At 40.5% G+C, this 18,189-nt stretch overlaps 2 protein-coding genes across 3 annotated transcripts in view; both read right to left on the bottom strand.

Moving 5' to 3' along the window:
• Nucleotides 1-4,780, bottom strand: part of plod2 (procollagen-lysine, 2-oxoglutarate 5-dioxygenase 2) — a 30,459-nt gene extending 25,679 nt beyond the window's left edge. The window contains exon 1 of one of the 2 annotated variants that reach the window (XM_046371573.1): nt 4,302-4,780. In XM_046371573.1, coding sequence (XP_046227529.1) covers nt 4,302-4,404 — 103 coding nt within the window. In that variant the 5' untranslated portion in view covers nt 4,405-4,780. The remainder of the gene's footprint in view (nt 1-4,301) is intronic. The other variant, XM_046371572.1, reaches the window with a different exon arrangement.
• Nucleotides 4,781-11,375: 6,595 nt separating this feature from the next.
• Nucleotides 11,376-17,512, bottom strand: si:ch73-206p6.1 (phospholipid scramblase 1). Its single transcript, XM_046371975.1, has 7 exons — nt 17,402-17,512; nt 16,649-16,738; nt 15,408-15,450; nt 14,808-15,028; nt 14,540-14,701; nt 13,866-14,027; nt 11,376-13,400 (listed from the first exon to the last, which is right to left on the bottom strand). Exons 2-7 carry the CDS (start codon nt 16,715-16,717, stop codon nt 13,371-13,373), a joined length of 687 nt encoding a protein of 228 aa, XP_046227931.1. The 5' UTR covers nt 16,718-16,738; nt 17,402-17,512; the 3' UTR covers nt 11,376-13,370.
• Between the last annotated feature and the right edge of the window lie 677 nt (nt 17,513-18,189).

The raw sequence follows: 18,189 nt of genomic DNA, 5'->3' as shown, positions 1-18,189 counted from the left end.
TTAATGTAACTACAAGCAGCTTTGGCAACGAAGTAGCACTTTCGATGGCTAAAAGCCAGGAGTCCCTAGACATGCCGACATTCTATTTCACCTACAAACCACCACTGTTGCTACCTACATGAGTACTCCATGTGCTTGTAATTAGTAGTACTTACCAAATATGCAGGATTTATACCCAGGGGTTAGAAAACCCGATACTTACATTATTTTAGTTGTGCACAATTAGAAAAGAGTATATTTTCTAGTGAGTTTCAGAGCCACCATAATTTATAAAACAGACCATATCCATAATGCAAGAGTGCAAGGTTGTGTTTTCAATTACTTATGTCTAACCACAGGCTCTGCCTTAGGATGTGGCATGATGTCATCAGCACTGGGTCGGGAAACAATTTTGCAGTCTCGTCACACATCATTTTGACTCATTTTGAATAGTTTATTTATTTTTTCCTAAAATAACAACCAATTAAATCTGGTGTGTACCGTGCAGTGGACTTTGGACAGTAATTTCCTCTGTTGGCCACAGTCCTCTGTCACTGTGGAGCTTTGAATCCTTCATTGTGGACAGGAAGACACATATTTTCAGTCAACATAATGCATTTGAGGTTAATAATTTAAGGTTAAACAGTGTGCCTTCATCACTTTGTGTATGTTTACACTGAAATTACTGTAACTGTAACAAAATTTCTTGATATGAGCTATTATATTTTGATAACATTTGCTGCAGAGGGGATCTGGGACAAGCATTTTAAACACATATTAACCACATGCTGTTAACTTGAAACAGCTCTTGCTTTTTAACATGGACAGTTAATTGAAAAAGTGAAACCCTATAAAGACATGGTTTGGCGTCTGCATGTTCATCTTTACTGGCAGATTTATTTTAACAGGCTTCAGTGATTAGTAAATATAAACTTAAATTGCTGGCTCATAAAAAGAAGGCGTAATTTGAAATTTTGCAACTGGAATATCTGTTTTTATTTATCACCTTGTCAGTTGCCTAAACAACCATAGAGGAATAATATAGAGTAAATATTTTTGTGGTATTCTCTCAAGTATGTTTTTAGTAGGAATTAGAGCATGTTTCTCTGTGAAAACCTGTAAATTCGTCCTGTCTACTTCTAACAGTTGTATGCTGATTTTCTTCCTGCAGCCATGCCTCTGCTTTCAAAAACTATATCACAATGGTATGTTACAGTAAACACTCCAGCCTCGGTAACTTTGGCATCTTGACAACTACAAATGACTGCAATTAAAAAGAATTTTCTGTGAGTATGAACAATATTTGACAATCTCAGCTGTGTACACCCATCAGCTGTATAAAGATTCAGCCAACATACCTCCTGCCAAAGATCAACAGCTGCTCAGTTCCCTCTCTTAGTCAGTCATTGTTTAAAATGACGAACAATTGGGTGTTTGTGCTAAAGCCATAGTCCTGACAACATAGCTGAAGTGTCATGTGAAGAGAAAGATTTTGCATCGTGGGAACTGTCGGTCTGACATCCCGCTCTTTTTAATCTGTTTGATTGCTGGCAGAAAACACCTCAGACAAGGCTAAGAAAAAAGACGGAGCAAAAAATAAGCAGACAACACAATGTATATTTGGCTGGAAATGAGGCACGCAACCAACCTTGTGGTGATACAGTGACAATGTTCTAAGACATGATTACGGGCTAGGACTGCCAACAGGGTTTGTTAGTTTGTTAGACTGGAATTATAGGCAATAGAAAGCGCTATTATACAGAATATAAGGACAACTTTAGGTGGAGTTTCCTTTTCTTCTCTATAAAATGCTGCCTGTTGACACGTCAGTGATGTCTGGGAAAGGTCTAATCTTAAGATGACTACGCCATGGGTCAATGGAGCAAACCACTGTGTAATGGAGTTTATCTTAGTCTCCCACACACACACACGCACACACACCATCAAAAATGTCCCAGTAACTGTCTGGAAATGAATACGATCAGTCAGTTGAATAAATGCACAGAGATATGGAGTCCTTCAGACTCACACCAAGAAGAAAAAAAAAAAAAAAACACCAGTGAAAGGCTCCTTTCAGGTGGCTGGACAGTGGGGGTCTACACCGCCCAATTTTTGTAACTTTCCAAAAGTGACGACCCAACAGCCACGTCCACCATTCACAGTGACTGGCAGGACTAGGTGGGAAATGGGCAGAGTTCTGCATTCCTACCTCTTCCACTGTCCCTTTTCACTTCTGCATCATTGACGTTTGTGCTCCAGACAAATCTCTGAACCGACGGTGAAACGCTTTTCTATACATCTCCACTCACACAGCTGGCACTCAGCACAAAATCAGGGAATATGAATACCCATATGCTACCTGTAAAAGCACTAATTTCAGTTGTAGCCTTTTCTGCTTTGCTATGCCCCTCTTGCACCACCCACCAAAGAAAAGTCACTCTAAAAGAAGATGAGTAATTTGTTCTTCTTGTCAAGGTTGACGTTGCATCACCTGACCTTCTTCTAAAGGAGAATATTTAGGCCTTTCTTGTTTCACCACTCTACCCTGCATGTTGCTTTCTTCCAGAAAGAAAGGAAAAGTGACTAACTGAGAGTCTGGGCGGGTGGGAGTGGATATTGTGCACTGCAAACACATCATGTTAAAGGTGTAATGCTAAGTGTTCCTGACGTGAGGATCCAGACAGGACCTGAAATGACTGATAACTGGTGGACTTGCAGTTTTACTACTAACTTACTCTACTTGTATTTGAAAAGGGAGAGAAACAACAGAACTTGTGTGCTACAACTCTGGCAAGTTTGTGCTACAACCAAAGAATGTGATAGCCAAATGCAATGCGTTTTGGGTTCTCCTATTTGTCTGTTTGGCTTGTGCTTCGTAAAATGTTAGACACTGTAAAGTATTCATGGAGTTATACTGCATCAGCAATTACTGGAGTCTGTCGAATTACTCACCAGTGCACTGTTAAATCCATTTAACCATTTTTAGTAGTTAAAGAATGATGTCACATATAGAAACTGTACAAAGTGTCCTAGATGAAATTTAGCTATTTTGCACACCAAGAAAGTTAGTTCCACATCCAGTTAAAATGCTTTCATGTAATAATACGTTAACATTGTGAAATGAGATGTTTGCTGCATTCAGTTTACATGGAAACTTTAATTCATAATTGCCGATTTACTTCAGATTCCATACATGAGAGGTTTAGCAGATTTAGCTCGTACATCCCAGTGAACCGTATCACTTGTGCTAAAATCTCTCCCGGGTGTAAAAGGTTTGTAAAGCTGAAGTGGCTACTGTGTGAGAGAAACCCAGGTAGTCCAGCCCAAAGCACAAAACAAACATGCTGAAGGCAGCTGTTGTGCCTTGCAGACTGCATCTCCCAGCATCATGAGAAAAGTACCGAGCTTATCTTCAACATGAGCCCACAGTTCTTTTGACACCAATGCTGGTATTTACAAAAAAACATATGTACCCACTTATGTTGTTGTTTACAGCTTTTTACAGGACGCCCTACGACTGTGAAATGGGAGCTGTATTTAAATGAAATGATTTTAAAGTAACTTAAAGCAATGCGGCCACAGCAAAAAAGTTAACGGGGGACGGGCTTTCAAACAAGTCAATAAAACTGACACATCTGGCGTGCTCATAAAAAAAACATAAACAGTGTATAGTTTGTCTCAACAGCTGAGCATTCAAGCAGGTTGCAATTGGCTCTGCTCCATGAACCTTCAATTATAGCAGGTTAACAACTGTTTCTCAGCACGTAATTGCTTGTTCGCTATTGAATAAAACTCACTTGCATTGTGATCTCTGGCAAATCGTAGCTAATAACTGAGTGATGGCCCCGTCTTTTCGTTCAAGTCTAAACGCAAATGCAAGCTGCTAAACTACTGAAGCCATCAAACACTCGCCTCCAATTGGTTAGTTATTCCTCGCACTGGCATTTTACAGCATGGCATCTGTGTATAAAAGCCAAGGCCGCACGCAGCAAAACATCATGAAATAAAAAACAGGATTGTGAGAAACCGCAGACGGTTCCTTTGTGTCAGGCCTATCTTGTAATTTTACGCACCAACATAAGCAGCGCTAGACGTTTGCAAACCCATTGGCACGCAACCTGCACCTCCTAACATCGTGTAGCCGGTAAATGACACACTAGAAATGAGATATTTCCCCATGTGCACACTTGGCCTGACAGCTCCGAAATGCGGCAAGAAGATGCGAGATGCAACAGCTCAATATGATGCGTTTCGGGTATCATACAGCAGGCTGTGTGTGAAAGCGGGGCAAAAGGAGAAGAAAAAGTTTGACCGTCGCTTACCTTTAGGAATAGGCGCAGGAGTTTGAGGTGTTTCAGTAGAGGAGAGAGAATTTGCAAACTTCAGGCAACATGAAAACACAAAACAAAACTTGAGGTACTCCATTGCTTGTATAGTGCGTGCTCTCGGTAACCGATTGCCTCCCAGACCCCGACAGCAGTGGTCAGAATCAGCCCCGGAGGGTCCAACTGTAACGCTCCTAGCGATATTAAAATAATAGAGAGGAAAAAACTTCCCTCTGGTGAATATCAAGTGTTGTGGACGAGCAGCTCTTGAGACTGCTCTTTTAGCTCCAGGGAAGGATGATCTAAGTACAGCGCTGCAGGGAAATTGGAGAGCAACAGGCGTGGTTCTTTAATTGCAACAGCAGCCACTTGGGTTCCTGGTGAAGTTGAGAAGAGAAAACAGTGGAGGAAAGATAACGGAGTTCACCCCCCCACGCCCCGTCCGACACAGGGACTTCCTGCGCGAAAGTGTGACTAACCACAGCTGTATTTGAGGCCCCCCTGCCACCACCCCTCGACTATAAAATATCCCTCCCCTGGTCCCCTCCCCCATGAGCATCCAGCACTTCTCTCCTCCTACACTCTGTTCTAACAGACTTTTCTCTGAGTCTCATTAGATGTAAACCATGGAATAAAAGGTCCAAACCACTTTTAAATACAACAATGTTCATCATACTGCAAAAAGTTAGTTAAAAAGTGAATGATTGCTTTGTGGTGGTTATGTCCACATTATAGACTATACACCACTGCTATACATGAAGCTTCTGTGTCAGAAGTGCTGTTATATTAGCCTAATTAGATATATCAATTAGAGGACATTTGAAGCAAGCTGTTCAATCTATAACTGTGCCCCGTCTTTTTAAAAATTAAATTTTTCACCTACGGCCTGTAATCTATACATTTAAAACACACCGTACAACATTAATCTGCAAATGGTAAAGGCAGAGGTGGAATGCAACTAAGTACATTCACTCAAGAACACAGATACGTCTAGTTTTTACTGAAGTACAGTATTTTGAGCATTTGATGACATTTCTACTAAGTATATTACAGCTGTAATTACATTACACATTAAGATTTTACAAACAAAACTCATGAATAGCTTTTAAAACTCCATGCATTGCAAACGATGAAACTACCCAAACAAAATCTGAGCTTAACAGGACCTTCACTTTTATTTTTACATCTGGTATTAGTACTTTTACCCAAGTACAGGATGTGAATACTTCCTCCACTACAGACTAAAGGTTTAAAGTAGAGTAAAATGGTAATATTTTTGTACAATTACCACATGTGCACTCAGTTACTTTCCACTGGGGCTGCAACTGTTGATTATTTCTTTAATTATTCAACTAATCACTCAGTTTTTGAAATGAGAGAAAATGTGAAAAATGCTCAGAGCCCAAGACGACATAAGCAAACTGCTTACTAAATTAATGAATTAATCAATTTTTTTGCTGAATCATTTTCTGCCAATCAATTAATTGACTTGCCTCCGCTCTACTTCCCAACATTTCTCTATAGAGTACAGAATTACCCCCATGATCTCATCTATAGCCACTGACAGTGTATGAAACAGTTAACAGATGCTGCAGAAGCTGAAGCTGCACGCACACACATGAGGAAGAAATGAGGGGGAAAGCAGAAACCAAACATTAAATACAGCTTCCACTTGCCATTGGATTGTGTCTGTGCCTCACTGTGTCTGAGCTGACCTTGAAACTAATGCTTTGTCTCATTTGTGTCTCTCTTTCTTTATTAGTAGTAACAGACTTGTCCTCCAGCTAAAAAACATTCCTCTCTGGCTTCACATAGCAGTTGCGATGGCTGCCAGTGCCCAGATTGTTTTACTTAATGACATCACCGGGTTCACGGTTATGAATGCAGAGGGAATAGAAGCCACTTTTTTATGAGAGAAATTACTTCTCTCCAGTGTGGCCGTGATAAACCCTGAAAATGTCGAGCCTTGCCAGTAAACAACACTACAAAACTACTTAAGAGTTCAAAAATTCATTTACCGCCATGAGCGCTGGGCAGACACTTTTATGGAAATTAGCATGTCATGAGAAAATCATCGCTTCAAGTCTTGCTTTTTGACTGTCTCAGATAGAAACCGGTTCAACGACAAAAGGTGATCCAGAAACTCGGACAAATACAAACCAAGTTTTGCAAAGGTACCAGTCCTATTATTCGCTCTGTGACTAACTTGGACTTTTGGCCTGTGTTGGTGAGGGAACTCTCCGCAGCTGGAAAATATAAGTGTTTGTGGTAGAGAACCTCATGCTGGAGCTTGGCAGTATGTGATAGGGAATGCACAGTGTCTTGCTCCACTGGCTCAAGTTGGAACACCCTACGAGCATTTGGAATAGCCTGTGAAACGTCCTCTGGATTTGATTACACCACAATAAAATGTCCAGAATTTATATGAACGATTTAAGTCTGCTATTTGGTTCGAGATGCTGTAGAAGAATAGTTGCAGACTTAGTTTAGATTACCTTCCTTAAAGGAGATTTGCAGGAATGTGCCATGTTCTAAGTGCTCGTGGCAGTAGCAGTGGTACTGATGGGATGCATGTGGTGTGGGTGAGAAAATTACACTTAATTAAACACAAATTGGCAGATGCAGAAGCAGGGAGACACACACGGACCTGCAGCTAAATACAGATGTTTATCCACCTTAAAATGGAACACAGACTGTATGGAACCTCTTAACAGCTCAGGTGGGGTGCTACTGGGCTGGCTTTTTCATTTTGGTTTATTTCAGCACCAAATAAAACACACAAAAGCCTCCAGCATCAACTGTCCTTGCATTAGTAAAAAACTAAAAGGTGTTGCAGCTTCCTGATGACGCTAGACCGCTCCTCTATTTTCAGCAGTGTTGTGGAGACAGCAGGTTTACAGGCTCTGTTTAAATTTAATCAAGCTGAGAGAAGAAACACATGATTCCTCAGTGAGGCAGACTACAAAAGAGATGCCCAATATTGAACATAAAGCAAAAAATTCCTGTGAGGAATGAGATACATGGGAAAAAAGAGCTGAAATTTTCCTTCCATTTCGTTGTGATTTTTTTTTTTAAACTTCCATCAGTATGTATAAATAATGTCAGGCATATGTTGTCCCTTTCATCTCTGTCAGTGTATTGCTTTTGGTGACATCTTAACCAAAATCACATCACTGTCAGTGGCTGAGACACACCTTGGATTTCTTTTCTCTCTGCTCTATTTTTGACATAACCCTCATTTGGTGGCACAACCGGATGGTTTTGCAATTGCACTTGTGAGTCACTTGGTCCCCTCAACCCTGCTTCAGAACCCACAATTGCACTATGATTGCAAAAGAATGGGTTTTATTTTTACCCTGAATGCTTTGATCACTCAACAGAGAGTTTAATTACTAGTCCAGATCAATGGAAAGGGCAGCACTCCTTTTCCCCCAGTCAGCTTGTCTTCATGAGAGTGTGTCTTTACGTCACCCCTGGCTCACTTCTGTCTACGTTAGTCCCACTTATGAGGCCACAGTGCAACCATTGGCCCATGGTGTGGTCCAGGGGTTGCTGGGAGGGGGCAAGGGAAGGGGATTTCGTTCGACAGTGCATTTAATCTAAGACCAAAGAACTTTAACAAGCACAGTAAGTACATTTTTAATGTGAGCCCGGAGTCTGGCCGCAAAAGAGGAAGGAGATTCGACATGGATTAATTCACTTTGATCACAGGCGGTCTTTCATCCATTGTCTCAGACTGAGCAGCAAATTTTATTAAATGCAGAGCTGAAAATGTTTTCAAACCTGTGTGAGTTTCAGTCATGCAAATTTGCATTTCCACCGGATAGACTGGGGATTTAAGGGCAATGTTTCTTCAAAATTACACATAATGAGCTCTTTTGCTAGCCTTTCATTTAAATGTCATCATTAGGAGGCCATGTTAAAACCACAAGGTTTCAAAAAATGTTCCAGAAGTAGGTTGAGGAGAGGAGTATTTGACCTTATATTAATCCTGTCCAGAACCATGTTATCACCATAAAAAATGTCTTTACGCAATATTTATTTGCTTTGCAAGATAAGGTTTGGAGGAAAAGTAACGGTTGTCTGGACTCCATTCAGTGAGGATTTTTCCAACAGAGGAAGGCTGAAATCTTTATATTGCCGAGAGGTCAGAGGGAGGAGGTCGAGAAGGGTTACCTTCACAGTACGAAGCGTAGGTCTCTTGCCACCGTAGTCCCAGATTCAGGCCGTATGTCCCACTAGCTCCAAAAACTGAAAGGTAAAGGTTAGGGTTTGGCTAAATTTTGGTTAAATAATGTAAAAAGTCAATATGTCCTGTCTAACAGGTCAACTTTGTTTTGGTTTATCGACACCAAAACTGTTATTGTTCCCAAATCTTAACCTTGCCTACATACATACACAAAAATGCTCGACCAGGAACATGTGTTGACTCAGTTTCCTCATTCCTCATCTTTGCTAATGCAGATAAGTTGTGTGTGAGCGTCACTGTTATAAGATATTGGTAAGTATCGGTGAGATCTAAAAGGTCTCCAGGCTTTGATTGGTTCTTAGGAATGCTGGTGTAAAAGTAAATGAACATCCCCCATTTTGTATTCTACATCTCCTCCTGTAGTGTGTGCATGATGTTGTCCTGGGCTGCGTTTGCACAGTTGTTGCTTTCGCCATTTGTTTGTCAAAGTGAGTAAGTGTGTTTAAAGCACAGATACCAGAAATTCCAGATACTGTATGCTGCCTGTAGTCAGTCTGTGCTTAGTTCTCAGTGTGTGCTGGGCTCAAGAAGTAATCTGAGGAGAGTATTTTTTTTTCCCATGTTGGGCCAGAAGCAGAATTTAAGAACTGTTTCCATTAAGACTGGATTCACTGATTTGCTATTGTAACTTTAAAAGGACATGCTTATACAGAACAGTCCCAGTCTGCCCTCACATTGTAAAATTCATTAAAGGTCTTCCTCAGTACTCAAAATGGGCAGCACATCAACCCAGCAGTCCCATGAAACAAACAATAGAAGGACCTCAGCCCACAGCTACTGAATGTTTCAGGAGAGTCAGCACATTGCAACACATGGCTGGCTAGTTACCTCAGATTTAATCATCGAGACAAAGCCAGTTCAAGTTGTTTGTATTGTTGTCTGTTTGAATTTCCGGACTTCAAATTCATGTGTGTAACCAATTGCATCTCTTTTAAAGACAAGATTTGACACAGGATTATCACAATTTATGGGCTGTAAAGCTAGAATATGTGTTTAATTAAGGGTATTCAGTGAAATTGGATGTTGGACAAAACACCACATATTGAAAAAAAAAAAAAAACATCTGTGTTTTTCCCAGTCTGGGATATCTCAGGCAGTGAATCACTGCTGCAGTGACATCAGTGACATCACTTATGTGTGGTCTGGATGTTTAATTCATACCAGAGTTTCTCAGTAACACATTATCTTAAAGCACAATTCCCATAAATCTAAAAATGAACATTGTTCTGCAGAATGCCCCCCAGAGAAGGTGCTTTCTAAGGAAGTCTCCTCAGTGCGCTTTGTGGTCTGCAGACCACAGCTGTTTCTGTGCTGATGTTTATTTAGAGAAAGCTCCTAGTGAGGATAATTGAAATGTAGGGGTCAGAAGGAGTTCAAAGGTGAAAGTTTAACACTTTATGATACCATTCAAGCACTGAAATTACAGTAACCAAAGAAATGGTGGTCAAGATACAGAGAAAACCAGAAAATGAAGCTAAAAGGTAGCTTTATGTGCTGAAGGTTATGGCGATAGTTACTAAAAAAATCTAAAAAGTACTTAGATTCTCGTGAACTTCTGCAGTTACTGAAATGCGTAGTATGTCCCATGACAGTCTGTCATGATGTGTATTTTAATGCACACAGACCCAGTTGTTGGTGGCTCAGTGAGGCCTTACTTTGCACAGCAGGGCTTTGAGCTGAATGTCACTGTCAACTGACAGGCCGTCTCTATGGCCTCCCATGTTGCTTGCATGACTAAAAACGTTCTCATGATCATAAGAAAATAGAATACAAAAACTCATCCCCATCCATGTCTTCTCTGGCCTTTGGCGCGCATGTCTCCACTCTTCGCATTGTTTTCCAACCACAGCTTCATTAACTGTAGCTCTGTTATGTCATATATTCCAAAAAACCTTGCCAAACAATGTGTTAAACTCTGTCATTTTCCTAAAATGTGGTATTTGCCATGACTCACAGAAATTCAACTGAGAATGTGCAGAGTATCCACATGAATGTTTAAGTGTAAGCTATGACCTCAAGAAGGAGAAGGAGAAGAAGAAGTTGTCCCTCTCATGATGTCAAACTGCTGCAGAGCCTTGCAGTGTAGATGTTTTTTGGTTACAGGGGAAGCAGATACTGATTCAGTTTGCAATACTTGGGTTTTGAGATGAGGAAAACATCTGAGTTTTAACATAAGAAATCTTATTAGAGCGATGGAATATTAGATCTTTGCTCACTACATCTTAGCCATTCTTATCCTCAGGTGTGCATAACCTCCAACTACAGGTCTTGGACTTCTTTTTGCTGTATGATCTTTCCCAAGTTGCACCAGAAACAGCAACCTCAGCCCCAAAGTAGCTTGTTTCATTGATGTGCGATTAAAGAAAAAGCTTAAAAAAGCCATTTTAAAGGAGAGTTCTTTTGGTCACATCCAAGGTTGGCTTCAGGTTGATGGCTTACTTAAAAAGGGAGAAAATTAAATTATCTCACTTCCCTCTTCATGTTATCCCTCAAGGATATCTATGTTTGATGTAATCAGTACATTCAATTAGTCTGCAAGCCAGAAAAAAAAATACATTCACATTTCCCAAGGACTGTTTGAGAAAAAGACTTAAAAAGGTGAAGGGGGCAACTACAGCGGAACTCAACTAATTAACAAGCAAGATTCAGTGGTTTTATGTGACCATTTACATGGTCTGACCATTGAAACACTCACAGATTTTACAAACTATGAAAAAGACCTTGATAGTGAGTGGTAATGTTTTGAAAAAATATGTTCATTGATTATCAGTGGTTTTCAATACCAAATGGTGACTGAAGAAGCACAAATCAAAAGAACTGCACACATCACAATATTATTTTTTATTGAAGTGTTTTCATGGACTGTTTGCACAATTCAAGCTTAGGTCACAGAGTTTGTTTCCATTCATGGCGTGACTGAAATGGTTTATTAGTTCACAGTATTAGTGCAAAAGTAGAAGAATAAACTTTTAGTGATTTTTTTTAAATATATAACTGCCTCTGTATCACATTCTGGCTTCACTTTTTGGCTTTTAAACACAAACAGAGAGCCTCCACAGGATGTAGTACCAGCATCTTGAACTCTTTATGCATTCAACCAAACAAGACAGGCCAACGATCAGGTTCATCTTCAAATTTACTTAAACTGAGTACCTTTTCAACAACTTCTTTTAAGCCGTGAAAGCAAAATAGACTCCAAAGACGTCCATCGTGTATTTAGTCTTTAAATCAAGTTGTTGTTCATAAAGGGTGGGTTAAATTGTTCATAAAGGGTGGGTTAAATCCACTTATGGTATAAAACAAGAGTCAGAAGAAAACACTGCTGTCATAAGAAACTTAAACTCAGCGCTGGAAACATTGGCTCTCCCATTAATAGTGCTTTTTACAAAAATAAAACCATTAAGCTTTTAAGACTTCATATCTGTTAATAAATTACATAAAATTGATGTTTTATTTGCAGGTTTCCAGAACAACAGATGACATACATGTGGAGGGAAAAAAAAACACTTTTTATCATAATGCTACAAAAGAGCACATAGATAGTCTTTGCTACAATACTTTATGCCATCACTAATCAGACTCAAGGTCACACTCAAATTTCAGCTTTACAATGAAGCAATGGTGCACAGCAACATCAGTGGCCTTTTAATGGGCATGAAGGTTTTATTTCACTATTGCGTTATTGAAGCATATATAGCTCTCACACCACAGGTAATGTAACAATGAAAAAAGATCGCAGTTCAGGCTGATACACCAGGAAATGTATGATTAGATGATTAAATGTACAAAACCTCCTCCAAAATGTTACTCTATCTTTACATACATGGTATCAGGTAATTCCCAGAGCCAGCTCTATCCAACACTATAATACAAGAGCATGCATCAACCTGAGTTTGTCCAAAAATATACAATGTCATCGAACACTCATATTTGAATAAAAACCTATGGCGTAAGCAGGTATTCAGTTTTCTAAAATGAAAAGCGAGCTCCCCCTTGTGGACAGGACTGGAACTGTACTTCAAGCAGTAACCCATCCAAGTAAACAACCTTGACAGGGTTGACAATGCATAATCATTCTGGCATCAAAAATATTATTCGATCCTGTGATGTTTACACTCATTGCACACAGACAGACACACACACACTCTCTCTCTGTCACACACACAAAGCAGTGCAAACACACTTCTCTCTACGTTGACAAATTGTTAAACAGACCAAAATATAAATCAATGAAAAAAAAGTGTTAAATATCTACACTACAAACGACTTCATTACATGAGTCCTTCAGTTCTCAAACAATATAGCTCCAAGCATAGTCTTCTATATAAATTAACACCTTTACTGTTAATATGACCACATTACACAACCCTCTTTGCATACTGACTGTAATGACACCAGTACTTCTTTCTGTAGAACGTAAAACGGCACTTACCTGTAAAGGTGCTCCCTGTTCATTTTCTTGTATATTGATCTTATTCTTATTACCTATATTATTCTTAGGTGCCGGGCTCAGACGGGCTCAGTGACCACAATGTAAACACAAATGAAAACCTTGTCAAAAAACATTGTCTAAAAACACTGCACTTACAACCCGCTAACCTGTTTTAACAACCAACCTGAGCAGACTAAGACTAAAACAAACCTTCTATGTCATTGTTCATGCAAAGTTATAACATTTAGGTACCTTTTGGTACTTTCTTAAAACTTTAAACATCTGAAGGTTATTCTGTGTTAGGGCATTTGGGACTGATCACTATGGCTTTGTGGCCTTGATCCTCCAGGAATGTTGTATGCTTACATGATATCCTGTTTGGCTCCTAGTTAGTCGTCTCAAAGAACATAAAATCCTGGGTAGAAAGAAAAAAAGGTGTTAAATAAAAAGCAAAAGCATTAACTTGACACAGATCTAATGTTTAAATGGAGATAAGCCAGAGTATAGAATCTATTCAGAGACACGTCACTGCCAACATACTGAGGTTATAGCATTTAATCATTTTTGGAAATGTAACTTGTTCTGCAACAGAAAGTAGCTCTGACAAGCTGAGTTGCAGTTGTGCTGAGTTGATTGGGGTTGCTTCAGGTCACACTGTCCACAAAATGTGGCCCAAATGGTACATTAAGTGGTAGGTACGTGAAATTTCCGACCACCAGTGTAGAGAAGCACATCAATCTGGGTCATATGAGGCTACTGCGTCTGTAACAGCCACTCTAGTTAGTTACTCTTATTTTGCAAAGTCTGTCTTTACAAGTAATAGTGTCACTTTTTTGACATGTTGACTAACTAAACTAAAAATGCATATCACTGTACTTACAATGAGAAAACATGCACCGATCATTACGGCCTTCATTCTCACATCCAGATCCATGGGAAACTGGATACCAAAGTTGTCTGAATCTGTGAACGCTTCCCGGAGAAGTCCTGTCCACTGCTTGCTGATTTTACCAATCTTACTGACTTCATCCATTGTCAAAATCTGCGGAAAGAGTTACAGAGAAGAAGAAATGCTGACATGTGTTGCATTAGGATACAGACCAACCCTTAAACTTTTGGGGTTTTGTTGGATGAAGATCATGGAACAAATCATAATTCCATCCAAGTTCATTTTCTTTGCCCGCTGCCACAGTAACTTGAGTTTTTTATCTCCAGTAATGACTTCAGAGCAGCTAGGGAAGAACCAGGATGGTAATATCATGCTTCAGTTACCCCTCCTCTGGGTCTGGTAAAAGGTCTGTATCAATGACCCAAATCTAATAAAACCATCTGAGCCGTGGAACAATGGCCTCACTGTGCCACACAAGAGCGTGCCCTGTGCAGGGGCTTCAGCCAGGCTACAGTCTGCTCTGATTAGAAACACATTTCCTGCTCCAGAGCACAAGCAGAATCCCTTACAAAAGGAACAAAATAATGTCCAGAGGACGAAAATGTTTCCATGTCGTGGTGGTGTTTTGACAAATGCGGTGCATTTCTGCGTTCAGATAAACCCACCTCAAAGTCAACGTCTGGAAGGCAGCTCCATCCACAGAAGGGCCCGTGGATCTTCAGTACAGGCTCACTGTGTTCATTCGCAACGAGGAACTTAGGGGAGAACGGGTGCCACTGTTGTACAACGTACCCCACTGTGTTACCAGGGGGAGCCTGCACCTCCAGCTGAGTGAGGGATTGTGGGAGAACAGAGGGTGATTTGTAGTCATATACTCACTAGAATTTGTGTTGAACACGTAAACTAAACAATGACGGATAAGGTTTCGCTCACCTCTTGTAAACAACAAGGAAAGAAGCAAGACATGCACTTCAGCGGCCTGGTGACGGTGATGACCTCCTGTCCAAAATTGTCGAGGACGTGAATGCTGAAGGGCCGCAGGGGACCACAGCACTGTCGACTCAGACAGTCGTTCTCCTCGACGGCGTAGAACACGTTCTGGCCCAGGGTGTTACGGACTTCATACTTGTTGTTGCTTTCAAAACCAACAAGGGCTGCGTAGACAAACAGCACGTATGAAGATCTCATTGCTGACAGACTGCGATTCCAAGAAACGCTGGGACGCTGTGTCAGAAAACGAAACTAGTCTTTCGCTGCTCCATTCCCAACTTGTTTGAAACATGCTGCTGGCATCGAATTCAGAATAAGAATTCATTTACACAAATCAGCGAAGTTGATGAGGTGAAACGTTAAAAATATTGTCTTTGAACTGTTGAGTTCAAGCTGCGTTTATGTTGAAGAGGATTAGCAAACGATGACATTCTGTTTGATTCATGTTTCACACAGCATCACAACCTTTTTGGGATCCGGGTTGTACAAAGAACAAGCAGGACATGTCATTTATTTTCTTCTGAGGTCGTTCACTTACTTTACCTTCAACAAGCTCAACTTTCTGTTTGATGAGTAGCTGATCCACCTAGAAAATCAGACAACCACATACACTCAATTCAGACATATGCATTTGTGTGTTTTTAATGCAGCAGTTAAGTGCAGTGGGTGTAGCTGGAGGTGAGCTTTTAAAACAAGTTTGCATCTGTCCAGTGAAGGACGGTGTGGGCTACCCAGCTGTTAAAATGGACTATAAACTTGTGCAGTGCAGTAACTTCTTTTTTGTCAGGGTATATTGTTTTTTCCATGGGCATTTTTATGTACTTTCCAAGAACCACTGATACATATAAACGCTAAAAACAGAGATATTATGCTTTTAACGCAATTCCTGGTTTTTCAGTCTGCAGGAGTGCATTATCTAATCAGCAACTTCTTTCCCAGTAAACAACATTCTACAAATTTGACTTCTCATAGCAGCAAAAGCAAAGCTGTCGTTGACAACACTGACGATGTTCAGCTGAAGCATCCCAGTCAGCCTTAACAGTGAGCCAACACGCACAGTAACAACATCCTGAAACTGAAGCAGCTAAATGGATTTCAGCCAGTGTTAATTTGAACTTTTTCCCCCCCGTGACATATCTGAATTTCTTTCTTAAAAAACAGGCCTATCTTTTCTGGCGTTGGTGCATTATCTGCATCTCCGCAGGCGGGTTGTGAAATACATTTTAAAGCTGCTTTTGTTTTTTTTTGGTGAAATGTGTGTTTAAAAATAAGGGATTGCAAAGCCCTCTTCAGGGTTTGGTCTGCTACTGGCTGATGATAGTGAATCCAAAGCATGCTAATGCTAAATATTTAAAGAAAAGGAAGGCAATGCTTGGTCCTTTCCTCTCCCCTTAATGAACAAATTAACAGACTCTGTCAGCCACGAGCCACTAAGTGGAACTAACATGTCTTACCGTACTTACATTAAGCATTGAGATTTACCCCACTGCAGACTAATAAAGGCCTATCTTATTTTAACTAGATAAGATAAATAATAATCCCCAGCAGGAAAATCTGGTTCTTGCAAAATAAGCAACCTAAAAATAAGCATAGAATGTAAGAGAATTAAATAACAAATGTATATTAAACTAAAATGATGATTAAGAAACTAAGATCACATGGAGACAAAATCACAGTTAGAGTAACAGTGGCGTCAGTAACTTTATACAAGCAGCAAAACCCAGACTAATATATGATTTTATATTTGTAAGGAAAGCAAAAGCTCCAGTATATTTTTCTCTTACCTGAGTCAGGTATTCTAGACCCGGCGGACAGCCTGGTATTCCCGGGCTCGGCACAGCATACATATTCATGCTATTAGACTGGACAGAGACCTATTGATAAACGGGACGTTTGCAGTGAGACATAGCGCCATCTTGTGCTTCTTAAGGTGACACTCATAAACAAATGGAGACACATCGCGGGGGATGGACAGCGGTTATTGTGTTTCTCTCTCTCTGTGCTGTCCTGCATTGTCAGCTTAACAGGAGACACTGTCCTCTCTGCTGTCGTGTCCATGGCCTTGTTGGGGTGTAAACGAGCAGCGGAGCAGCACAGCCCCCGGGGAAGGGGAGGGGGATGCGGGTGCTGCTGCTGCTGCTGCGGACCGTACATGGTGGGCGACACAGATTATCTTGGTTATATCTGGAAGTGACGGGGCTTGTGACGGGAAGACGCCACCTTGAGAAAATCCTCTTCACTCCGCTCGGTTTGTTCGCGACAACAAGCCGACACAAAGCCGCGCAGCCTCCGTCATGTAGGCCGTGCCGTGTCGGTGTACATCTCTGTGACCGACTGTGTTAAAAGTGGGATGTTTTACTGCCTGTGAATGTTTCGTCAGCTGGCGAACAGAGCGCAGGTTTCATGTGCCCACTTTTGCATTCAAATGAGACGGCGACTTGTTCAGAGCTAACATTTACAGCATTTACATTACAGTCTAAACAGTTAATATGACCAATGAAACAGACAGCCGTTCAACGGGAATCAGAATTACTCACCGATATTCACCTGCTACTTAAAACAATAACAGGCCACTCCGGAACCTCGACTGTGGAATAAACCTATAATCTCATTGGTCGACGTCATTGTACTTCCCATTTCTATGAGCCAATGACAAGACGGGAGTATAGAAGAGAACTGAACAGAACAGAGTAGATCAGACAGGAAGCTGTAATAAAAGTGGTATACTGTTAGTGTTACTTCTGAGAGTTACAGTTTTCCATAAGTTTATTTGCGCTGTTGTTATATGACACAAAGAATAAACACGACTGAAAGCATGAGGCGTTCAAATGTTTTAAAATGTCTCACCCAGAAACGTGCAGACATTAGTGCCTGCCTGTAAGAATATGTTGGACATTAGATATTTGTAGCCAGAGTGAACTCAATAAACCACTGCTCACCAGTGGAAAAACACCCATCAAGTATTGAACATTTTTAAATATATAAATTATCTTTAATGTTTGTCACACCGTATGCAGATGGTCCTTGTATATGTGCATTTGGATATTGCCATGGAAAGAGAACTTAAACAGCTTCCACACCTACTCAGACATTTTTATGATGGTGGTTTTTCCCTTATAACCCAACATTCAGAATATGAGTCTATTCAGATGATTAGGACACGTGCCACATCAGATCACCTTTATTTACATAGCTTAAAATCACAATGCCTCAGCAGGCTTTACAATGTGCACAGCGTACAACACCCTCCATCCTTAGACCTCTGATTAGAGAGTGGAAAAACTGCCCACCATAAAACCCCTTTAACACAGAGAAAAACAAAAGG

This window comes from Scatophagus argus, chromosome 18, assembly GCF_020382885.2.
Source record: "Scatophagus argus isolate fScaArg1 chromosome 18, fScaArg1.pri, whole genome shotgun sequence".
NCBI classification, from domain to species: domain Eukaryota; kingdom Metazoa; phylum Chordata; class Actinopteri; family Scatophagidae; genus Scatophagus; species Scatophagus argus.
Note: the sequence above shows the minus strand (reverse complement) of the source record. Positions and strands in the feature narration are given on the sequence as shown.